The sequence below is a fragment of the Heliangelus exortis genome, chromosome 10 (assembly GCF_036169615.1).
Source record: "Heliangelus exortis chromosome 10, bHelExo1.hap1, whole genome shotgun sequence".
NCBI lineage: Eukaryota > Metazoa > Chordata > Aves > Apodiformes > Trochilidae > Heliangelus > Heliangelus exortis.
The window spans coordinates 7,239,500-7,264,934 of record NC_092431.1 but is presented as its reverse complement, the minus strand read 5'-3'; the positions used below and the strand labels follow the sequence as shown (position 1 = coordinate 7,264,934).

The window sequence follows — 25,435 nt, the reverse complement described above, 5'->3', positions numbered from 1 at the left end:
GCTGTGCCGGGGCCATGCCCAGCCCCCGGGAGAGAGGGCGGGCTGGCAGCGGGGCCCTCAGCCCTGCTCCCGCCTCCAGCGGCAGCCGCTCGGCACGCCGAGCCTCTGAGGCGGCTCCCGGGCAGGAAAAGGAATGGAACCGCCGGCCGGGGGGGCGGGGGGAGACGCAGTGGCCTCAGGCGGGAGGGGAAGGCTTTGGGCTGCCTCCGATATGGGTCGCTCTGCCCTGCCGTGGCTCTGCCCCTCAATCCCGTTTCTCGGTCCTTTTCTGAACCCCTGAGAAGTTAGGGCGAGATGTGAGGAACAACAAGTCGGGGCTGACACAAAAGGTTCTCTACCGTGAGGCGTCGCCATCTTGCAATACTGAAGAAAAGTTACGGCGGGCGCCATTTTGCATCTGAACGAGAGGTGCCGAGCGCGTCAATGGTGTTCCTCGCCTGGGCGCCGCCATTTTAAGTTACGGCGGAATCTCCAGCTTCCCCAGCGCAAGCTCATAGGGCGCCGCCATTTTAGGTTACGAACAAGAGGGCGACCCGCAGGGGTCCTCACCCCCTCCCTCCCTCCCTTTAGGTGTCTTCATAAAATGCCTGTGGAGAATCCCCTCTTTTTTCGTCCCGCTCCCAAGATGGCGTCGATGCGGGAGAGCGACACTGGCCTGTGGCTGCACAACAAACTGGGCTCCACAGATGAACTGTGGGCGCCGCCGAGCATTGCCTCGCTGCTCACGGCTTCGGTGATCGACAACATCCGTCTCTGTTTCCACGGCCTCTCCTCGGCCGTCAAGCTCAAGCTACTCCTGGGGATGCTGCACCTGCCCCGCCGGGCGGTGGATGAGGTGAGAGCCGGGTAGGAGCTTGCGCGGGAAGCTTAACCGAAGCGGTGTGTGTGTGTGAGGGAGAGAGATGGGTCGGAGAGGCGTGAGGGGAGAAGCGGAGGAGGGCAACGGCAGCAGCACCACCTCCCCACCGCCCGCCCGCCGCCCTTTTCCCGTGGTCTGTGAGGTGGGGAGAGCCCGGGGCTGGAGCCGAGGGGCGGCTGCGGCTGAAGGGTCCGTGCCCGATCCCCGCAGCCATCCCCGCTTCTCCCTCGCAGCCTTTCTTGGAAGGGGTATGGGAGGAAGAAGGTCTGGGATGGCAGAGCGGTCCCTTGAGGCCCAGCTCGGAAGAGTCGGATCTTTGGTGTGAGGGAAAACGCTGAGATTCCCCGTGATAAAGGAGCGAGTGGAGTGAAAGCGTTGCTGCTCCTCCTCCCGCTCCTTGGGGAATCGCTGGTTGACATTTGGCTTTGGAAAGCGGTTCCGACCTGTGGCCCATCTTAAGCCTGCAGAGGGACTCGTGGTTGTAGGGCTGTGTTTTGATACAGTTTGGGCGCCTTTAGGGGCGAGGTCTTCTCTGAGGCAGTGGTTGTTCTAGGATTAAGACAGAAAGGAAGGATGGTTCAGGAACAGCCGCCTGTGCTGGGTTTCCTTCTCTCTCTCTCCCTCTCTCTCTCTCCTTCCTTAATACTGGCAGCCGTGTGGGTGTCCCAAGTCGAACATCTCAGCCTTAGGAAGGACAGCAGCAAGTGCTGAAACTTTAGGAATAGGACATCTGGGGTCTGCACTGAACACAGTGCTTTTCCCAACCTTCTTGCAGTCAGGTCTTCAGGTCTTGCTTGAGGAAAACTATCATGCTTTTTTTTCTTTTTTTTCACTGAACCTTTCTGGGAACAGCTGGTGCTTTCCTTTACTGTCCTACTCCAGCTAATAAGCTGGCTGGCTTGAGTCTGAGTTGGTTTTGCAAGCAGTCATCACAGATGCAGAAAAGCTTATTCATTTGGCCCTGGACCATACCTCATCTTCACCTGCCTTATTCTTACCAGTAGGAAGCTTCTGATCTTTGAGACAGTGGTTGGAGAACGATTGGAAAACACAATTCCTCAGCTAGGTTTAAGGAATTCCTCTCCTGCCTCCACCATGTGTGGAGGTAACATTCATGGAGGTGGTGCATAGTTAATCCTCACCTTCTTGGGAAGAATATCCTCAGCTGTGCTTGCTCCAGTATCCTCAGCTTGGACACAGCTACTGTTTAGACTTAAACACATATACTAGGCAGGGTGTGGGAAGACAGTATTGTAACTCAGTTTTTGTGTACTTCTAAGCTGAAATTGCATAAACACCACATTCAAGCAGTAGTTCAGTGTATGTCAGTCTCTGTCTTGCCACTGTATCGTTGTTCACTGTGTTACATGTAACTTAAATAAATTCTTGTTCAGCATTTACTCAGTTTTTAGAAGGTGGTATTAATATTTTGTCCAGTGCACAAGCCCCATCTTCCTTGTGTGTGACAAGTACAGTTGTGTTTTGAATAATCAAAATAACCAAGGCCAAAAAGGGGGATGGGGAGCTATGCATAAGCTCCAGTCAACTCTGAGTATGCAAAATTCTTCTGAAGTAATGTGAAAATCCAAATAGCCCTGGAAAAAATGAGTATTGGAACGTTTAGAAAAAGCTAAGAAATCAGTGACTTCTTTTAGATTGAAGAGAGCTTGAAAAACTTGCGGACCTTCTTAAATAATATGCATACTAATTCTTTGAGGCAGCAGCATTCAAACAAACTTAAATAATTTGTTGAAATGCTGCAAGAGTATTCATGGGGTAGGTAAAAGAACTCTTTTAACAGATTGCAAGAGGGTAGCCAGGAGCTTTACTTGATCTGGGCTTTTGGTAGCCATGGAGGTAAAGTTTATGTAAAGAAAAGCAAGTCAGTTTCTGTGCCTTTTGGTGTAAAAGTGATCTGTTGTATTCCAAATACAAAGCTCCTACTACTGCTGTAACAAAATATTGTGACATTTTTCACTTCTTGGTAGAGTCTGAATTCAGTCATAAACTTAATCTGTCATAGTAAACAAAGGACACTTGATTGGAATGTAGGGATTTATCATATTTTCAGACCTTTGCAAAAGAAGCGTAGCATCTTAATTATTTCAGGGACACATGATTTTAATTTTTTTAAATGAGAAGAAGGGGTTAAAAGTTGAAAGCTCATGGGGTAGGAGCCGTTAACATTGCTAGTAGGTTTACTATTATTATTATGGATTTCCTTTTTTAAATAGTAAAAATAGCTGGTGTAACCAAATTGTTAAAAGGGATGTTGTCTTTATCAGATGCTCATCACTGGTGGTGGGTTTTCTAAAATATTTGTGAAGATTTGTTAACTTATTGTCAAGATTGTTGATATTTTAACTGACATGGAATATCTGGCATACATATGTCATGGGTATCATATGTATGTGTTCAGTATATGTGTGCTGTGTACTTCTGTGCAGTATTTTCCACTCGATGTATTGTGGAGTACTGAACATGGTGTCTGCTAACAAACATACACCAGTACAGGACAACTGTAGCTGCCTGGAAGTGAAATTTGTCACTTGGAAATCACTCCCATATCTCAATGGTTAAGCTTAAAGTGCTTAATTAGTCACTTTAGTCACTTTGTTAAATCTGTGTTTTCCATGCCACGTGCCATTCTGTATTTACCACATGTGAGAAGCACTGAGCTGGCATTTGGAAACTTAATAGTATTGGAAAATAGATTGCATCATCTTTGTAACACTTTGGGAACCCCGGTAGTGGATGCAGGGTGTGTTTCTCATTTCTTATGTAACACATTAAATGATATTCTAAGGTTCTGTGATATTCCCTTCTCAGCATATTGGACTTCAGAAATAGAAAATAACTATTCTATTAAAAATTTCTTTTTCCTCTATAATAGCATTTCCATTGAGGCACAGAATAACATGGGAGCCATTTTGGAGCAGACATCAAGAGTAAAAAGTGATGTGGGAATCGAGAGAAGTGTGATGGTACTTGGTTTAGAAGGGATTTAACTGGCTGCTGGTCCTTGCTAAATCTCTGTGAAAGCTTCAGTCTAGACAAGTGAATCTTCAATGAGCTCTCTTGAAAGCTCAGTCCTTAGCTTAAGTGTTTGGTTTTCTCAGATGTAGTATCCTTTACTTTTTATAATGTTTTCATTCAACACTCCAAGTATTGCATAGATATAAGGGACTTAATTCTCATAATGCTCCTGTGGGATAGGTAATAAACCTAATTTTTTATCATGCTGTGAACCTCATTACTGCTTGTTTGTTCCTGCTGACTAATAAGAATAATTGGCTCCCATTTTAATTTTAAGTGTGTTTTGCAGGCAGTTAACAAGAATATCCTTTCCCGCTCTAATTCTCTGAGCAGAACATGCAAACTCTTGAATATCCCTGAGCTTCATCTGCTAGATTTTTTTCCTAGGTAATTGTGCTTATTTGAAATGATGCCTAAAGCTCAGTACAATGCTGACCAGAGTTTCAGTTGTGAATTTGGCAGAACAGTTACGAATGTTTATTTTGTATATTATATTCTTGTTAACTGGATTCACAATGGCAAGTGCAAGTTTTCTTTTTGTGCCAGCATTTAATTTATTTGTTCAGAATTAGTTGGAATGAACCCCCTTAGTACAGTAGCCTCAGGAGAGCAAAGGTCAAGACTTTTCTTCTTGCTTGCTTATGTCAGTGAGTGTTTTATTCATGGAAGTGGGAATTGTGGAGTACTAGTGCAAAGGAGTAAAAGGGTACATGACACTTGCTTTTCCCTCTCAGAATATGCAGGCTGCTATGCATCTTCCTGGCCTGCATTTAGTGTTTTTAATTCTTCTGTAATGTAATAAGGTGTATTTTAATCTAATATTACTCTTGGCCACTTCCTAATCTTTTTCATTATTAAAATACAAAGCACATACAATAGTGATATTTGATCCATCCTACTTTTGTATCATGTAAATACTGCACTCTCAGTCCAATGCTTTTAGCTAAATGAAAATGTTCTATAATAATACAGGTGCCTATTAAATAACACCTTCTCTATGGCTCCTGAAAGATTAAAATTTGGGTTTATTAGCCAACAGTTGATGCACTTGTCCAAAGGTATAATAGCGTATTTTAATTTAGGAATAAGATAAATCAAATTGATGGGAATTCTTTGCAAGAAATCATCTTGGAGCTCTTACTTTGTATGTTCCTAGTAGCATTAATTTTTTTGCCCCTTTCCACAATTCTGTTTGTATATTCTTTCTTCACAGCCATTATTACTCTCACTTTGTTCCCAGGCTTTTTCCATCCTTCCTGTTTATTTCTTATTAAATGTTTCTAGTCATGCCCTATGCCTTTTTTTTTTTTTTTTTTTTTTTTTTTTTTTTTTTTGTGCTAGTAGGCTGAGAAAAGTACTTAAGATCCTTAAGTTTGAGATGAGAGAAATGCCAGAACATGTTGAATCTTGACATTCGTGCATAACAAGACACTGGTTGGAGCTGATGGTACTCTTAGTGTGACCCAGTGTTGCAGTCTTACATGATTAAGAGCTTGGTATAATGGCTGTGCTCTGTAAAAACAGAAAAATTGTACATAGGATTCTCTGCTATTTTGAGTTGCATTTTAGGCATTCTCAAACCACAAATGAAATTTTCTTCAGCTGCCAGTTCCACAGCAAACTGAGTGCATGTATTTAGATTGCCATTTGAAGACAAACCTGAGTCAAAAATCAGATCCAGGCTTGTTTAAATGCAAACCTGTATTCAGGCAAGGTCTTTGGTTAGCTCACAGTACATCTTAGTGTGCTTCTCTTCCCTGTGTGTGACAGTGAGTGTTCTTTCATCACCTTTTTTCTCCCATGAGGTGTTATGATAATGGTGTTTGCCCAGTGCAAACAAGTTGCTTCTGGGCTCTAGTATTGAAGGAACCCAAGTCATGTGAAGCTGTGCATTGTGGCATCAGTAGGTTTCCTGTCTTTAGCTGCCCTGAGAGCAATATGGATATAGCATGCCCAGCTGAGCATTTCATAGAGACATGCATTGTATATATGTGTAGCTCAGGATTCTTGGTACAAATAGGAGTTTGTGGAGCAAATAGGAGGGGCAGATTGGAGTGATGCAGGAGCTATCTTGCCCCCAACTGTTGCCTGAATTGACTTTGGGGAAAAAATTACATTCTAAGCACTTAACCTCCATTAGTGGTGTCCAGATCAAAGCTTGTAAGAGAGATACAAATAAACCATCCATTTTCATGGCATGTTTTCAGTTTTCTGGTGTTTGCTGTAAATCAGTACTGTAATTCCTCCAGGACAGATAGGACAGTAAAGGACTTCAGTAGTGAGCAGTTTATGGTTAGAGATTTACAAGTATGTGTGGAGTCTAGGTGGGGTTTTGTGTTTATTGAGAGAGAAAGTAGCAATGGAGCACAACAAAGACTAGAACCTTACATTTATTCTTTCCACTGAGTTTAAGTGTTGATTAATTTTTGCCAAATGTCAACCAGTGCAAGGTTTTGTGGTCCCAAATCCAAAGCAGATCAGGAGTGCTGCTAAGTGTTGCAGTGCCTCCATTCTGCTCCTTTCTTTTTGTGGTTATAGTGCTCGTGTGACTAGTCAGCCACACCAAGGGTTTGCTCAAGCTTAAAGCTGTAGAGCTGCTAGTTTTCAATCAGATAAACTGATCTTGTTCATTTCACAAGTGTATCAATATGGTAAAAATCTTCAAAGGGTAAAGGACAAACTGCCCCTATACTGTGCTTGTGAACTTGTTTAAGTGAGAGAGCGTTAGCTTTGTGTGGGTGGAAGGAATTGAGAAATGCCAGTGTGTTTATCTGCCTCTGCTGAGTTTCAGAAGTGCTGAGGGGGAAAAACTGGAGAGCAGAGATTTAACTTCTTAAAGTTGCATGAATTGAATAAGCCTGTTTTATTAAACATTTTCATATAAGAAAAGACTGGTTCTATACAAAGAGAAATACAGCATGAAGATGAATCTCTGTTTCTGAACACAGGGAGACAAGGATGTAGATTGTAACTAAGCTATGCATACTTTAATGTGTTGTGAAAAATCAAAATTCAAGTATTTTCTTATACTTGCTTGTAAATTCTTCAGTATCAGTACTGTACAGTGTATATCTAAATGTGCCATCTTACTGTTTCATGGCTTGATTGACTCGCAGCGCATCTCTGACATCTTAGTCCTGTGAAGCTAATGCTTTCATTCTTACATCAAAGTTAACTTACTAAGAAGAAAAAACAAGCATTTGGAGTATTTAGGGAGGTTAAGCTTACCTGTGAATTAAATAAAACAACTAATTTGAGATTCACTGTGTAAACCTCTGACTGTATTTGTTGTGACACATATTTCCTTTCATAGTGCCAACAGACATGTTGATCAGCAATTTTAATTAAAACAAATTGTCACAATCCTTTTTTTAATCTTATGCATTATTTCCCCACTTTCAAAATAAGTGCTTAAAGCAAAATAACTTTCTACTAAAGGGAATTCTGGTAGATGGAAAATCTTGTTACTTGTGGCATATTGGAGGACTATGTATTTTTTGTCAAACAATGCAGTTTTGATTAGCATGAAACAGTATTTTGGCCTAGGCTTAAGTTAAAATTTGAGGACTTTAGTTCATGCAATGCAAATGTGGTCTGTCAGCTATGTAATCCTGTAGCCTAGGAAGAGGTACATAGTCATTTAAAGGCCTGCTGTAAATAACTTCTTGTATTCTAGTTGTATATTTTTACCACTTAATATAATGTGTGAAGTATAAGTGTAGAATATAAGGAGACATGAACATAAAAATCTGGCCTGTTGCTTTTAGTAAAAATGTTCAGTGCTTTGAGCTGCCAAAAGCTTAAAACAAACTTGGGTTAGAATGACAAAATGCAGTATAAAGAATTATCTTGGTTCGTTCTTTACTTAGTTCTAGAGTTAATGTATAACTGTGTTGAATCAGTCTCCCTCTTCCCTTCCCCAGTAGTAAAACATTGTGCATGTTTACGTGAATGTCTTTGTAAAATAATAAAAAAAAACCTAACCTGTTTTAAGACTGTTTCAAATTGGCTGATTTTCTTTTTCTTTTTTTGTTAGATGAAAGGGGCACTGACTGAAATTATCCAGCTCGCTACCTTGGATTCAGACCCCTGGGTCTTAATGGTAGCTGATATTTTAAAATCCTTTCCAGATACTGGCTCCCTTAACCTTGATCTTGAAGAACAGAATCCCAATGTTCAAGATATTTTAGGAGAGCTTAGAGAAAAAGGTAAGACTTTTCTGTTGGTGAAAATTCCAGAAATGCAATGCCTTTTTTCAGAAACAACCTGTCATTTCACAGGCAGTCCTGCTATTTTAACAGAACTGGTAATAGGACAGGCGATATGTCTTGTCTTAACTGCCACGATTTGAGTTGGCATGGTACTGGGCTGGGGTCGGTGATATTTAAGGAATGGTAACTTAAAGTATCTTTTCACACAACATCAGAACTTAACATTGTGTCAGGTATTACCCTGAGTGTTCTGAAGGGCGCTGTGCAAGTGAATGTGGACTCATTGGTGTCTTAGCTGGGCTGTATGCGCACTGGTTGGTGAAACTGACTGCAGCTTTGTAATTTGAGCTTTTTCATACATTACTCCATCTTTGTTGTACCAAAGGTGACAGAAAAGCTCTGTTTCTGCAGTTCTGGTGTGGATAGCCTCCTGTGTGGGGAAGCACCACGGTTGTATTGGGCAGGTGGGGTGAATCTCTGCTGAAAGTCCTCCTCTAATCAACAAATGATGGGTGCTGTGGGGGAGACTGATCACACACAGAGTGTTGCCGCTTGTGATCTGCCGATGTGGATGGCCTGGCAGCTGAGAATATTGGCTCAGGCATTTGCACAGTTGCTGCTTCAAACAATGTAGCTTAGATCGTGATGCAAAGCTGCTCCTATTAGTGGGTTTGATTTAGCACATTGCCTTGGAAAAGCCCTTGGGCATCGACAGACAGGGTCTTGGAGCTGGGATTGCAGCAGACCAGTAGTGAAATTACTTGGAGGTGAAAGCATTTTGTTTTCTTACTATAAACAAATAATTTCTCTGTTCACACTTTTGGTTTGGGCTCCTGTGTAGATTCCTTTTTATGTGCAGTTTTTAATGAATATGAGAATTCAGGGGTTTTTTCTTTTACTTTTTTTTTTTTTTTTGTCTCACAATAGTAGCATGTTCAGGATTCCTTATGAAGCTAATGTAAAAAACAAGTATTCTAATAACCAGTTATACTGTATTATAATTAGAAACAAATTACTATGGGTGCTTAAATGAGTAATGTGAAATTTAAAAACACCTGTACAGCGTAGCTGTAAAATGTTCTGTAACTGGGAATCAAGGAGGTGCTAATACCCATGTGTACTGTGTTAACTCTTTATGCAGTCAGTGAATGTGAAACTTCAGCTATGTTGCCGTTGGAATGCCAATACTTAAACAAAAATGCCTTGACAACACTAGCTGGGCCTCTTACTCCCCCAGTGAAACACTTCCAGCTGAAAAGGAAACCTAAAAGTGCCACTCTCAGAGCTGAACTCTTGCAGAAGTGTAAGTAGTATTACAGCTAGTTGTAAGACTGAGTAACAAATTAAATGGTGGAAGGAAAATTTATATTCAGTCTTATGCTTCAGTATGGGTTTATACATAAAAGTTTTCTATTATAAGAGGTTTGCTGGCTGACTATTTTGTCTTTAATAGACTGCTAGGAATGGAAGAGCAGGTGCAAGTTACTCTGGCCATGATTATCTTAAAGTGCTAATCTTGATTTAAATCCTGCTCAAATATCAAGGTATACAAAAATCTGTAGCACTTGAAAGCACAGATACACTGCCTCGTGGGTGTGTTTAACAGTTGTGGAGAGCTGTGAGGGACATCTTTGGATAAAGCTGTCATGAAACAGCACTGAAATGAGAAACTTGTTTTAGTTTGCCATATGTTTTTGCAACGGAGCAAGAACTGCTAATTAGTGCTTTCTTTTGCTCAGTATGGCTATGTAGGGTGTGAAAGCCAAGAGGGCTTTTGCTAACAACAGGCAATATATGTATACATATCTGTAGTGATAGCTGCTTGAACTAAGTGATCTTAAAATAGTTTACTGTGCTTGCTGTTCTCTTGCAGCAGCTTGCTTCTCTCTTATGTGTGACTTGAGTAGTTGGTCTGGCTAAATACAGGATCTGTAAGATATTATGATGTTATATAGAACTTTAATTATTTCTGTCTTTATCAAATAAATTATCTACTATGATAATTTAGTTTAGCTTAGACCATCTGATGAGTTGCACAGTTATATTGATATTGCATTTTCTCCAAATAATGGGTTTACCTTGCATAAATGACCTGCTTTTTAATTACAATAAAATTAATTCTTTGTTGCTATACACACCTTTTTATGTATTAAGTAATAACATTTTATAAATGAAGCAATGTATTCTATTTTTTCAGCACAGAAACTGTAATAACTAATTCCATCCCCCCCCTTTTTTTTTTAGCAACAGAAACTGCACAACAGCTCAAGAAGACCGCAGGAGTGCCTTTCCATGCCAAAGGCAGGGGACTAGTCAAAAAGATAGATACAACAAGTATGGCTCTCTTTCAGCACTTGCCAGAAAGAAAATCTGATAAAATAGCTTTGATGAAGACTAAAATTTCAGCCTCGTTTTTAAAAAACCTTTATTCTTTTTTGAAGCAAAGGATTTTTCCCTTTCTGCCTCTCTCTCTCTTTCTCTCCTCATATTTAAATGTTTCTGACCTGTCTTGTCAGAAAGAACAAGAGTGTGGGGTTTTTCTTAAATGGCAAGTATATCTGCCATGCTTCTAAAATGTACCCAGCTAGATCATGCCTGTAGACTTTGGTAAGAATTTAATTTGCATCACTCCAGGAATAACTCCTGACTAAGCCATATTGCTCCAAACTGGAATAGAGTTGCTCACACTGTGTTATCTGTTGTGCTCTTTGAAATGCTGTCAAGTAGACTGAATCTATATTGTGTTTGTTGAATTCTGTGAGGAGAAAGAAGAGGGGACAGTGTGCTCTCTGCAGCCAGGGCTGTGCAGTGGCTTTTGTTTAATGGACATAACAGAGATGTATAGTCATTCTTCAGCTTTGCTTTAATAGACTTCAGCTGTTAGCTGAAGTTCCTGAACTGCTTGAAATTTTCAAGTAAGTATTTGACTGGGAGCCAGGGGAGGGCTCAGAATAAGTTACATACTTTAAATCATTGCACACCTATAATTTTTACCACAATCGTTATGTTGCTGAGCACCAAAGTTTAGCCACTTGTTCACGCAAGAAATGCAAAAAGTGTAGTTGTGATTTGAAATAAAATTTGTCCCAGTATAGAAATTGACCATTAGTCCTTTTTGGCATTCTTTTTAGCCACTGAAGTAATAAAGATAGTTTTTGGAATTGGCCTTTAGTACCAGGTGCTCTGTAGAAATGTGGTTTATGCAACCAACTCGGATGACTCCACTGAAATTTACTGACTTGGGCAGGGAGGATTGTCAGTGATGAAAACATTTCTGTACAACACAGAGAAGGATACAGAGTATCTGACAGAAGGATATCAGAGTATCCCTTCAAATTGTCGGATATGATGAGATTGTCAGGAGGTTCAAAGACCTGGTAGATCTGTATTTGTGTCTCTAATTTCTAGCAGTTAATGAAAGATTGCTGCCTTCAGCACTTATATCAAGTGTGTGGTAGAGGGTTAACAGTATAAAGCTGGGGGAAAACAGCCTCTTACAGGTGTAGCAGGTTCTGCTATTAAGACTGCATGTCTTCTGTTTGCAGTGTACACCAAGTTGGATCCTCTTCCTTGTGCAAACAGCAGGTCCGGCATTTCAGACCCCTGTGTGGAGCAGTAATTTACCTTTCTAGTAGATTTTAAGCCTTTAGCCTATCAGAAGGTTGGCTAAGAATCTTTGGTTAAATGCAGTTTTATGAAGTAATTAGATTTTTAAAGTTCAAAGAGCAACTTTGGCAATAATTGGATTCAGAACATTCATGCCTGATAACCTTTTTATATGTTCAGTTTATTTGTTATAAGTAATGCTTGGATGTAGAGGTATATTTTGATTCCAGTGCAACTGTTTAATTGCATTAGCCTAGAGATGGCTTTTACTTCTTCGAAGGATAAAACCTAATGTGACCTTTGAGGAGCATTTAATGTACTATAGACAGTCCCACGTTATAAACATTTTAAATTAAAGAGCAGGGGGTGTGTGCATTAAGAAGGGAAAAAGCCAAAGAACTCAATATAGGTTTTTGTAGCTAATTAAACATATATTACAGTTGTTCCCTTTTTTGATCTTCCCTAAGCACCACTCAAAGGAATACCAAAACAAGCTCCATTCAGGAGTACTTCAGCACCCAGTGTATTTAGTCCTGCTGGAAACAGAACTCCTATTCCTCCTTCGAGAACACCTCTGCGCAAAGAAAGGGGAGTAAAGGTAGATGTGCTCTTTCTTTGTCTCTTGTGTTCCTGCTCAGTTCCCCTCTCTGAGCTAAAGTGGATTTCTGATGCTTTTTTGAACCCAGTATTATTTTGTAGCATGTATTATACTATATATTAATAAAAAATTAAGGACAATATTTAGAGCTTGACTGTGTAACTGTAGCGTGGGTATTAAGTTCTCTATGGTTTTTCTTTTTAGCTTCTAGATATCTCTGAGCTGGATATGGTAGGTGCTGGCCGTGAAGCAAAGAGAAGAAGAAAGACATTAGGTTGGTATAACAATGGTACTTAAAAAGGCTATTAATATACCTGCAAATAGGATCTAGATTTGCAGTACTATTTTCTTCTTCTTTTATTAAAGCCGATTTTCAGCTAAACTTCAAAAAAGGAAGGAAAAGCAAAACCCAAACAAAAATGCCTTAAAAGGAGAGTTTTCACTTTTTTCATCATTCCTAAATGCATTGCAATGTGCCTAGAACGATAACTTGACTCTGTTGCATCAGGGGATTCATCCAGCCAGTTGTGTTTTGTACAGCACATAGGTGTGTGAGTGGCTTCGGTACTGAAATTGTTCTAAGATACTTTATGTTCTTATTTCTGCTGGCTGTATGGCCAAGTAAATTAATTTAAAATAATGTTGAAAAAAATGTATAGCATCCTACAAAATTCTGGCTGAGATCTTGAAATGTAAAAAATACCTGATATACTGCTTTCAGCTGAAGTGTCAGTGCTGTGCTCTACTGAACCATATCAGGAAGATACAGTAGGCAGAATGTTTGCCCTAAACCAACCTATTTTGTATTTGTCACAAAAAAATCTCAAAGTACCATCTCAGAACAAAATCCTAATTCCACAAAAATTTTGTTTGGATTTTGTTGCTTTCTAATATCACAGAATTAACCAGTTCTGCATAATTACTGAGTTACTGTATTCTCATGGATATACATTGTGGTTCAGCTGATAAACAAGTTGATTATAAAATTGTGTATGAAGATTGCTGTATCGACCAAGCTTTCAGCATATATCTCTAAACATGTTTAAGCAGACTTTAAGAAATGCATTTTTGAATCTTTGTTCCAAAAAGTACACTTAATGCAGTATTTCAGAAAATTTCTTTTAACTAACATCTATTTTTATGCAAAAGATACAGAAGTTGTGGAAAAGCAAGCCAAAGAAGAAACAGTAGTAGAAAATGCTACCCCAGATTACGCTGCTGGCCTTGTCTCTACACAGGTAAGCCAAACAAAACCAAAACAAACAACTTAACCAAATAAAAAAGAATACCATAGTGGATGGTATTGTAAGCACTGTAATGATATTTTACTGACTTGTTGAAGCATGCAGTGTGGTTTGGTTTTTGGCTTGTTTTTTGTTGGTGTTTTTTTGGTTTTGTTGTTTGTTTTTTTTTTTCAGTTTTTTTCACAGTTTGTTATGACATTTCTGTAACTGAGGATTATATTCTGCTGGTAGAGATTAAAGGGATCAAAGGGTTCTCTGACCCTAGAAAGGCAGAATAATCTTTAGGGATTGCTGCAGGTTTCACTTTGTGCCTGTGCATCCTTTGACCCTAGTGGAATAGTGCCCACAGAAGTCTGTGAGGAGCATCAGTTATTGGTCTGTGCCCAGAAAGCATAGCTGAATAGAAGCAGACAAGTAAGAAAGGTCTTTAGAACTGATTTGTCTTCTTACTTGGGAAAAGAGCCTACAAGGTCTCCTTCTGGGAGGAGAAGAGCTATGTGATTATCTCTGTCCAAATTGCCCATGCTTTACAATTTTTTCTTCTTAAATCCCATGAAGTTCAGAGGTGGCCTCTCCTTCTCCTTTTTCTTCTTTATCTGAAGGTTGTTTGGGATCTACTGAAAAAGCTAACCTGTTGCCAGAGGTAGTTTAGTCAGGGGAACTGAGGGAGGCTATGCATGTAGAGTTTGGGTTTTTCATCTATCCTTTCAGATGTGGTGCATTGGAAAAACTGCTGGAACTTAACGTTACTGTAAAAGCTGTGTTCTGAGAAAAAAGTAAGGTCTTCCACCAACTTCCGTGTTTAAACTGTTCTATCTCAGCAAGCCTTGACCTGGAATTAATCTGGGCAACTGGGTTCCTTAGATACTGGTAGATAATTCAATGCAGCTGCACTCAGCATTTTCAAGCCTCTCAGGAGGATGGAAATCAATCTCAAACCTTAAGTGTCTTCTTTTGTTTCAAATTTCAAGTGTCTGTGATTATATCTGCCTTAAGTCTGTGTGTTGACATGAAATGCTTGCCTTAGGAGAGCACTCTGTGTGAAGACCTGTGGTTTGGTTGGTGAAACAGGCATTTTCTCATCTGGAGCCTGGTGATAAGCACGTGCATCACTAGCCCTGTGCTTATGGCAAGCAACCTTTGACACATGCAAAAAAAACCAACCCATATAGGCAGATATTGGTAGGCCTGTGTCAGGAGTTAATGTTGGTGCCTGTTTCTGCAGAAGTCTAAGAGCATCTCTTTTTTTACAAACTCCATTTTTTACTGAATATCTGCTCTTTGTATAGTAAGCCTACCCTAAATGATTTGTCTGCTAGACTTATTTTCCCCAAACCTCTTTATCCTCTCAACCTCTTACGTTGATGAAGATGGATTGGATGAAGTGAAGATCTTCATAGAGGGAGCATGCTCTTGTCTTTGTGCTGTGTATGCAGTGTCATGTATAATTAAGCACAAACTGTGGCATTTTCTTAGGCTTGGTGACCTCTGTCAGGTTGGTGTTGAATGTGGAAATGGTTTTACCTGAGCTTTTGCTGCTGCCTTCTGCTTCTCTCAGGTGACATTTTAGTTGGCCTCTTGCTTGTGAATGAACAAAGATTTCTTCTTGCTAACAGTGACGACCATGCTTGCTCAGGCAGAAGTTTACTTGGTTATATAGCATCACTCCTCAGAGGGCACTGTCTGCACAAATTTCATCATCAGGGCTCCATGCTGCTGCTGAGGAATGGGGCAAAGGAACAGCAGCAGCTTGACTGTCTTTGCAAAGTACATTCTCTCTAATATATTTTCCTGGCTCAGATTGTACCTTCTAATGCAAATTTGATCTGCATGAGGGAAAATAAAAGCTGCTTTTTCTCTCCTAGGGTAATTCTAATGCCTGAAATTTGTATAGGAAGTTAGGATTAAAAGGGCAAGACAGAGGAGTCCATAGTTATGTTCCCAAAAGGAATATTGAGGCATAACTAGTACTTGAAATTATAAGCAGAAATATCACATGAATATATAGAGCAAGATGTCTATAACCACTTTCTTTTGTGTTTTACAGAAACTTGGCTCATTGAACAATGAGCCTGCACTACCTTCTACAAGTTATTTACCTGCTACTCCCAGTGTGGTGCCATCTTCCTCATATATCCCCAGCTCTGAAACACAGCCAGGTAAAAGACCCGTTTTTGCTTTTGGGGCCTAATTCTCTATATATACAATTCTACAGTCTACTTCTTAACTTAAAAACCTGCTGTCTTTCAGCTCTAGTGAAGCTTAACTTTAGCAGTCTAAAAATCCATTGCAGTAGTCCAGCCTTTGGATTTTGGGAAACCAGATGTATCATTTAACCTAAATAAAGAAAATGCTTGTTATATTTGTCTTGCAATGACTGCTGGTTAAGTGAACAAGTAAAGAAATCTACTGTTATGGGTTTTTTTTTCTTACTCTGTGATAGAATATCCAGCATTTTTTTTAATCCCTAAAGAGACTAGTAATACATATAAGTCTAGGGTACATACTCCATACAGCCATTCATATATGCATGCAGTTACAAAGCTGTTGGGTTTGAGAGTCAGGTAAGTTTCCAGAGCCAGGTACATACTGGCTTTCATATAGGCTGGGGTAAAGCCATCCATTTTCCTTCTATCTTTTTGTAACAATCTAATAGATAATAGCAGAGCTCCTGTGTATCTTGAAAAGTGCTGTATTAGTTTTCAATTCTAGAAAATTGCCCATGGTAAAAAACAGCATGTGTACAAATGAGTCTTTATTTCTACACCTTTTAATACACTTGGTTTTATGTTCCCTGCTGCCTGTAAATTCTTACAGGAATGTATCATTTCACACTAACAGCTGTGGATGATTTGGATTCTTTACCAGAGTTTGCAGTTAACAGAGAATCAATGTTTCATTACAGTACATTTTTTTAACTCTTGCTTCTCGTCATTTGGTACTATAATGTTTATCTCTACAAATGTGAGCTGTGGCATGTTGGTCACTATAGAAAAATATATATGCAAAACCTGATTCCTTCACTGTATCTTGAAACAGTTCATAATTTCACTGGAGGTCCATGCAAATCTTTTTCTCTGGCAAAAATTGGCATCTCCAGAAGGAACACAGCCAAGAGCACATCAGTGCTGTCAGCAGCTAGTAGTATCTTCCAGAGTCTTGGGATTGTGTTCAACAGCAGGAAACTATTGTCTTTATTCTTCATAACTTTTTTTTTTCCTTCTGGAGTACAGGGTATCTGGGTTTTCTTATGGATGAGGAATAGAACTGTTTCCTTGCAAACAAAAGATCCAGACTTAGTGTCATATAATTTGAGGTTGCATAGTTAAGACGTGTCACATTATGCAAGTCAGTCATTCTGACATGAGAGGAAACCAGTAATAAAACTTAGATTCATTCAAAATTAAGAGGTAACTAATATTTACAAATGTCTGTCCTCTCAAGTGTTCATATCCCATTCACATATTACTGGGTAATAACCCAGTGTTGTTAAAACCAGTGCTGTATCTGTGCCTAGGTGGAGGGTGATAGACCTCTCATTCTCTAAAATCTGATCTGAAAGGCACCAGGCTCTTGTCTGAATCTGCCTTTTATTCTGTTATGGACACAGTGTGAATAGATTGGCTTAAGCCTCATGAAATTTGTGAAAGGTGCTTAAGCAGCTGTGTCTGAGAGCTGCAGAATAATGTAAATGGCTAGAATGTGCACTGGAAAATTACAGTTTGCTGGACAGATGGTAACTCATGAAATCACTGTAACTTGATCATATATGTAACCTCCACCTATAGCCAGGCTAGGAATAGTGACTCCCTTAAGTGCAGGTGAATAGATCAACTTTGAGAAGTAGCAGAGTTAGGACTTGTACTGTGGGGGTTTTATCTCTCTTAGCAGTTAGTGTTTAAATGAATTTTGTGGAGACCACATTTCATTCTGTCACCTGTTCAGGTATTTGTGTGTTTTCAGTATCTGGCTGAGACTTAATTACCATTTCCTTTGGAAGCTGCTACTGCTGCATTAGGTAAAAGTTGATGCAATATTTTTGTGGGTTTGGCTTCTATGTAACAGTACAACAATGATTCTGGTTGGTTGGAGTACAGTTGTTAGATCAACACAAGCTAAGAAGTAAATAAAGTAGTTTCAATTTAATAAATCAAGCATCCATTAAATACAAACTTTGATGCTAGATATAGTGTAGTCTGTATTGCATAGATAGTTGCTCAGTTGTCTGATTATTGCAAAGGATAACAGAGGAGAAAGTAGAAAGAGCTTTAGCTCTTAGTTGTTTCATATAGGTATTAGATGGTTTATTGAATCATGGTGCTAAAATGGAATAGTCAGAATTATTTTTCTTTAAAGGCCACTGGTGGTGTTAATCTCCATTTGTGGATTATAATGTTTTTAATTATCCTGATTGGTTTTTGCAGCTGGCTCCACACGAGAGGCCTTGCAGACTAACAGACAGACTGAAGAGCCTGCAGCTCCAAATGCTACCACAGCTCTTCCTGCACAGTTCAAACAAAGAACACCCATGTACAACAGTAACTCTAATCCACCTGCAGCTACACCTACCTCACCCCTAACACCTACGACACCTCCTGCCATTGCTCCTGCAGCACAAGCACCACAAGTGGCCCCCCAGACTCAGCAACAGCCACCACCCAAAAAAAGCCTCTCTCTCACAGTAAGTAAAACTGGGTCCCATTTGACTGATGCTGTTGTGGATGGGAAAATGCAAGTTTTCATTATTGATCTCTTGATATGTTGGCAGTGTCTGGCCTTTGGAGCATGGAGTGGTTGAGGCTGTTGTTTTATAACCAAAGATAAGCCTTGTGGCTTTTTGTAGGTCTGCAGGTTTCCACATTACTCTTACACTTGTCTGTTGTTATTATACAATACCTACTGACAGTGTTTTCTCCACTGGAATTCATATTTGTTTGTATTTTTTGCAGAGGGAGCAAATGTATGCTGCACAGGAAATGTTCAAGACTGCAAACAAAGTTACAAGGCCAGAAAAGGCTCTTATCCTTGGATTCATGGCAGGATCCAGAGGCATGTATTGACACTAATTTTGCTTGATTTCAAATACCCAAATCTGAAATGCAGCTCTGCATTTCTAAACGTGCATATATGAGTCCAAGGCTCTTGCTTTAGCTTTACTCTGTATGTACAGGGCTCCTTGCTTTACTCTGGTCTGGGTGTAGTTTTGTGGATTACAGTTCTAACTATCTGGAAATGGGCCTGCAGGATCTGCTTCCAGTAAGTCAGTCTGTCAGAGCTGCTGCTAAACACAGCATTTACATAACTGAACACATGGAATATTGTGGCTGAGGGCTTGAAGAAAAACAAGGCAGCCAGTCAGAGCAGTGGAGTGACTGGTTAGTAGCCTGTCCAGAAGACCAGTAAATCTAAGTCCTTCTGTGGCAAGTTGAGGTTCAAGTTGGGTGCCACAGAGCCTCTGATAATTCCTTAGCATTAGAAATCTGGCAACTGTTGTCTCAGAGGTATTAGGTAACCACAGGTGCTGTGAATCACAGGGAGATAAGCTGTCTCATAGCTAGATCCTGTCACATACTGGCCTTGATAGACCAAGGCTGTTTTACCCAGAAGATTATCAGATGTAAGATGAGAGAGAGCTTAAGAGTCCTTACATGAACTCTCATCTGCACTAGCCCTGGTTTCTAATTTACTCTTTGAAGGCTCTTACCCCTGGAGTGCTGCAGCCTCTGTGGCTCATGCATTCAGCTGAATGCAATACATTATTGAAGATGATGGGGTAGAGTTACTGTGATGATCCCTGGACTTTGAGAGCTCTGTGTATCTTGCATTAGTAGTGGTAGTCTTAGTATATATAATGGAAGGTATTTTATTTTGGAAGTGTGCACTTGTGTTGTATATGTTCACAAGTGCATATATAGTTAAGTATACAATCTGAATTCCTTCAATAACAGTGTTATCAGCTTCTAAAGGTTGGTTGAGTAACTGTCAGCTATGGTATTTTTGAGTTCCTTGAGTGTCAGTTCCTTGAAATGTAACATTGGGTTATATTGCAGTAGAAGTATTCAGTCCTGAATGAGTGATTTTAGAGGAGATGTTTTGGCTTCCAGAGCAGCTGAAAATTATTGAGACTTTTAACTATAAAATGTATACCAAATATAGTAACTTCAAGCTTACTGACTCCCATTTAAATAGAAGCTTCTCTTATGATTCTTGGGGCAGTCAGAAATTAGTGTCATGCTTTATCCCCCCTCTTGTTCTTCCAGTTACTTTAGCCTTGATGTTTATCTTTCAGGGTCTGGTTTTGTTATCCTTGATACTCAATCTGTGATTTATGGAGGAAGTTTTTTGTGTGACTGTGTGCTGATGACATTACTTGCTCAGTTTTGTATTTGGGGGTTGTTTCTTAAATTTTTAGCTTTTTCAGCATAACGTTCAGAATCTCCATCAAGTGCTCTTTACCCTTTCTAATATGGTACTACTGAAATGTATAATTTGTTGTTGTTGTTCTTGTTTTTGCAGAGAATCCTTGCCAAGAGCAAGGTGATATCATCCAAATTAAACTTAGTGAGCATACAGAAGATTTACCAAAGGCAGATGGCACTGGCAGCACCACAATGCTGGTTGATACGGTCTTTGAAATGAACTATGCTACTGGTGAATGGACCAGATTCAAGAAGTACAAACCTATAACTAATGTTTCCTAAGAGATTCAGCAACAGCAGACTGGACCAAATCAAGCTTAGAGTCAACCCTGTAGAGTCAAACTCTACAAGTATGTCAACTGTACAAAACAGCATTCATGTAAACATTTCGTACTACCCTCCAGAGCAGAAGTTGTGGCTCTTCAACCTAACTGGGTGCAGTGAACACAGAAGAAGATGGTGTCAAACTTTTTTTCCTTTCTTGTCTTTTTGTAAAATCTTGGGAGAGGGAAAAGTGATCGTAGTTGAGGAAGTTGTTGGTGTGGTTTTTGTTTTCCTGCAGTTCAAGATGCTGGAAAAGGAGATCACAGAGATTAGAGATGGGAGCAGTTTCTTTCTGAGTACCAGAAGGGAAGACTACTGCACAGTCATTTGTGGTTTACCATTAAACAAGGGCACAGGTGTTCATTGTAAAAATATTTTTCTTTGGCTACACGAGTTCTAGTGTAAGAATGGATATTTAAAGCACTACTGGTCAGTGCTTAATTATTTTGTAGTTCAGCTGCAGTACAACTAAATATTGCAGGTGGTGTCCAGTGTCTGATGGTGCCCACTGTGTGTTTAGCTTATTTATGCTTGGGTCATAGGATGGAATTGAGCAGCTTTGTTAACTTGCTATATTGTCAGTGTCCATGCCCAGCATGAATTAATCTATATTTGGCATTATTTGAGATCAAGAGAAGCTGAGTGTTGTAACTTTCTAAAAAAAAAAAAAAAATCAGAATTCAGGAAAAAGGAATAGTGGTGGCTTGTCACTGCCTTGAAGGGACAGCGCTTTGCCACGCAAGTCTTGGGCAGCTGTTGATCTGTGGCTGTTGTGTAGCAAACCCTTTGAACAGCATAACTTACCTGTGAGGAAGTGATACTGTTGTATCTCAAGACCAATTGCATTTTAATTTAAAAATGCCCTAGAAATGGCTGAGTGACTCACGTCTGAATACAGATGGCTGAGGAGATTTGTTGTCATAAGGCAGCGTTAATTCACGGTTGGTTGAGCAGTCATAAGGTGCTTGATTGCCAAGCCCTGATCTAAAAAGTTTGGAGTGACTGTAAGGGTGGTTCTCACCAGTGTAGTTATATTGGTGTAGTCCCTAATGTGGCCGCAATTATACTGGCATATAAATGTGCCTTATACTTGTTCCCTGCTAGTAGAAGCACATTTTTATCTTTATAACTGTGTTCACACCACTGGTATAACCTGGCTTTACTTGTACAAATAAAGCTTGCATTTATTTTGAGGGCTTCTGTACATAGTTCAGGATTCATGCTTGGGAGACTTGGCCTCATCATTGGAAGGAGACTTGGATTAAATGTCTGGTTTCTGCCAGTACTTGTATGTGGAGCTGTACTTGGTTAGGAATGGTGTTTAGAAGGAAGATATACAAGGATGAATAGCACAATGGTGCTGAGGGGGAGTACCTGGGGCTGACTAGATTTTCATGTGAAAGTGGAACTCCTCAGACAAAATGAGGCTTTTTTTTTTTTTTTTAAAGGAAGCAGACCAAATCCCATATGTACACTTATATACTAACAAAGATGTTTAGATAATTGATTAGAGTCTTTTTGTGTTGGGGAGTTTTTATTGCATTTTATTTTTAGTTTTTCAAACAAATTATCCAACAGGACAGGGCAAGAATAGATAATAAGAATCTGTATTCTACAGTATTTTAAAATGTGACCAAAAGGATAGATTTGTTAATTTTATTTTAGCAAATACACAGAATGTTCTAGCTCCTGTAGTGGGCAAATTACTTTATGGTACCTGCTACCATTGCAGGGTGTTGTGCATGTATTAGTGTGAAAGTTATATTTAACAATCACACTGGGGGCTCTCCTCCACATAATTACCCCATTTCAGAGCAGTGTAGATTGTGATTCTGGTTGTGATTTTTCTTCAAACAGGTAGAAACCAGCCTGACAAGTAAGGATGAGTAGTGGGTTTTAGTGTTTAGAATGAGTTCAGTAGAAATGAATTTTCATGGTTATAACTTATTTGATTATAGTATGTTACACAGGTAAGGGCTAACAAGTGAATATGGAAGTATTCGTCTTTTAAAGAAAGGATTAAAGAAAAGCAACATTCCTTTTCTTGTCTGCATTCAGATTTTTCAGGTTTTCTTCTGATGACCAGTTTTCTGTAAACATGTATGATACTTATGTCTTAACTGCTCCTGCTTGTTAGATAACTGCAAGTATCATTTTTAAGAAAGAACCTTTAGCAAATTGGCTGACTTGAAGGGTCTGTACTGCCTTTGTAAATTGTTAATGCAAGACTCAACTTGAGTCATCAGGAGCTGCTGTGGGATGGCTCTTTTGGCTTACCTGAGATGAATGGAGGTCCCTCAGTCCCTCACTAAACTTTCTTAGTCTTTCAGAAGTCTGCATTTCAGACTGTGCTGTTGGGTTGGAAGGAGCTGTCCCTTGGTTTATCAAGAGGCTCTTTTAGAGTGGAGTGGGAGCTGAGTGCAGTAGTGTGTGAGAAGCTGAACCCTGCTGCTACCTGTTTGTATTTGCTGCAGAACAAGGGGTCTCAACCATGCCTGTTTGTCTGAAGTCAGTCATAATAATCTGAGATTTTAAACAGAAGCATAGTAAATTTTTAATTCTATTAAGTCAGTAGAATGAGACAAACACTGCAAACATAAATTATTTTTAAAGTGATTTTATGACCCTTAATATCAAAGCATTACTCAACTTGATCTGTGAACCTAGGAAGTTGGGTTTTTTAAATGCCTAAAGAAAGTGAAGTCCTTGCAACATTGTTAAAATGATACAGTAGGAAGTAAAACCACATGGAGTTCTTCAGAGAATGAAACCACTGAATCAGTGGCTTGAAAATAGGGATAATATGAGTCACTTTAGGAAGGGCAGCATCAACATTTAAATTCCAATATAATGGAATTGGTATATACAGAACAAAATTTGGCCCTGGAACTTAATATTTTTGTCTTGCATACTCAGTCACTGGGATGTTAGCTGGATTCCATTCAGTGGGGCTCAATGTGTGATGTGAGTTTCAACAAAACCACTTGGCTCTAGAATGACTTGCAAATGTACTGACAAACTGACCAAAGTAGTAGTTTAAAGTTTTGTGTCCTTCCCTCCTTCCATTTATCCAAGCATGAAGTTTTAGTAAGTAATAAGCCCAGACTTCCCAGGTGCATTCCAAGGCAGGATGTCCCAGCTTCTCTTGCCTTGCAGCAGTCAGTGCAGCCTGGGCATGATACAAATCAGTTTGTTCAACTCTGAGAGGGTGGAATACTGGAGAGAAAAAAGCAGTGAAAGTAGCTTGTGTTTGTCCCTGTCCTGTCCAAAGATTTTGTGCTTAGGGGAGAAAGAACACATTCATGCATACCCAGGCTTTTTTAACAACTTGCTCTACAGCAAAGTGCTGGGTTCCTTTAGACTCCAATTTCTTTTTTAATTGCCAAGAGGGACCAGAAAAAGTGAAATGAGTGTAATAGAGGTGAGCCCAAGAGGGATGCTGAGGAGGACTTCTGGTCATAGATGGCATCTTCTTTTTGACAGAACATTTTCTTTCCTGTTCTGGTGTTCTGTAGTTATCTCCATACAAAACACTCTAGGCTTAGTATGGGTAACACTCTAGTATTGGGCCAGTATTTTGTGGGTTAACTTGATTTTCAGTGGTGGCTTTGCCATTTAATATTTTGGTTAAATACCATAGGATGCTGGTGCAATGGGAGGAGTCTTTGGTAGTTGCTTTACATCTCTGTATGAAACTGGTCACTTCCCTCACTAAGCTGTGTCAAAGTGCAGACCACTTGTCTAGGTGAAAGAAGTTTGAGATTTGACATTGTACAGTTCAAGAGTGAATCACGTTTTCATAGTAAGATCTGACTGATAATGAAGACTAAAAAATGTTAAGCCAGAGCCCTCTGGGAATCTGGTGCCTTTAACAAGAACTGTCATTTTGTAAAATGTTACATCTATAGCATAGCCCGTATGTTTTCTATTTTTTTTGTACAGTTGTAAATTCAAATTATTCTGTCTTTGGGTACGTATTTTCAGTGTAATACAGTATGTATAATAAAGATTTAGATTTTTCTAAGGAACTGGACTGAGTCTCTCTTCAATAATCAAGTTCCTTATTATACTTAGAGATGAAGTGTTGATGAGCCCTGCTAGCCTGAGACCAGGCAGCCAAACTCCAATTTTTTTATGTACAGCTGTGTGATGTGGCAATGTTACATTTGCCTGTGCTGGTGCAGTGCCAGACATAGTCTGAGGTTTTTCTTTTCTGTGTCAGATCGACCTTATCAAATAGCTGGGAAAGGAATTCTGTTCCAGGTCAGCTGCTCTGGCAGAAGGATAGAACATAGCTCTTTTGAAAAAGATTTCAGTGTGGGAAACATTTTGGTCTGGCTTCTGCAGAGACTTTGGTGGTGTCCATTAAAAGCTGTCCCTCTGAGTTATAAACCATTTCTATTTTCCATGTCCTTTATGGTACAGTGCCTGTAAACTCCTCTCCCTGAAGCATTTCAGTTTACTCTCTTACAGACAGACCACCAGCTACCCTTCCAGCATTCCTAAAGTGTGAGACCAGGGGAGTGAAAAGCTGGGAGTTGTAGACACCAGGTAATCCATCATTTCTGAGCTGTCAAAGGTAAGAAGTGTTGCCAGAGCAGTTTTCCGTGGCTTTTTTTTCTTGATGGCTGAAAGCTGCCCACAAAATGAAATATGGGCAATGCCCTGAAGGAAAATGCAAGGATGCTTAGCTCGAGATTCTCTGAGCTATGTATTGACAAATGTTATTTCTCTTTTACATAGTCATGGGTTTTGGATCATGGTTTGAATCCAGTAGAGCCAGAGCACTGGAGGAAGAGCCCATTCTTTCATTTGTGCTGGATTTTCATGAAGGAGGCAGGTTGTGGGCTTGCCCTGGGAGGTGCTGCTAGAAAACCCAACATCTGGAGCTCTGGGATGTTCAGAGGTTTAAATCCCCACAGGACAAGAGTATGGGGAATGTGTCAGCCTCCAGTTGCTGCTGTGTGCTCCCTGACTGGGTAATTCTGAGTGACTCAGCTCTGACTGATCCTAGAGAGATGTTTTTCAGGTAACCACACTTATTCCCTTTTATTCTATGAAATCATGCTTTTCTTTGTATTCTGCTCTAAGGCAGCTGAATAGCTTATAATTTTTTTTGCTTTTTGCCCAGAGCACTA

The 25,435-nt window shown here is 39.8% G+C and overlaps 1 protein-coding gene across 1 annotated transcript; it reads left to right on the top strand.

The window, feature by feature from the left end:
• The first annotated feature begins 204 nt into the window (after window positions 1-204).
• Window positions 205-24,325, top strand: NELFA (negative elongation factor complex member A). The gene is made up of 11 exons (XM_071753304.1): window positions 205-835; window positions 7,932-8,103; window positions 9,248-9,409; window positions 10,351-10,440; window positions 12,180-12,310; window positions 12,515-12,584; window positions 13,460-13,548; window positions 15,602-15,713; window positions 17,979-18,235; window positions 18,504-18,603; window positions 20,071-24,325. Exons 1-11 carry the CDS (start codon window positions 584-586, stop codon window positions 20,253-20,255), a joined length of 1,620 nt encoding a protein of 539 aa, XP_071609405.1. The 5' UTR covers window positions 205-583; the 3' UTR covers window positions 20,256-24,325.
• The last annotated feature ends 1,110 nt before the right edge of the window (window positions 24,326-25,435 follow it).

Excerpts from the sequence above, each read along its gene's own strand:
- NELFA (XM_071753304.1), top strand. The coding sequence starts at position 584 with ATGCCTGTGGAGAATCCCCTCTTTTTTCGTCCCGCTCCCAAGATGGCG. Across the intron at positions 12,311-12,514 it reads GCAAAGAAAGGGGAGTAAAG|CTTCTAGATATCTCTGAGCT; the intron begins GTAGATGTGCTC and ends TTTTCTTTTTAG. Across the intron at positions 18,604-20,070 it reads ATTCATGGCAGGATCCAGAG|AGAATCCTTGCCAAGAGCAA; the intron begins GCATGTATTGAC and ends TTGTTTTTGCAG.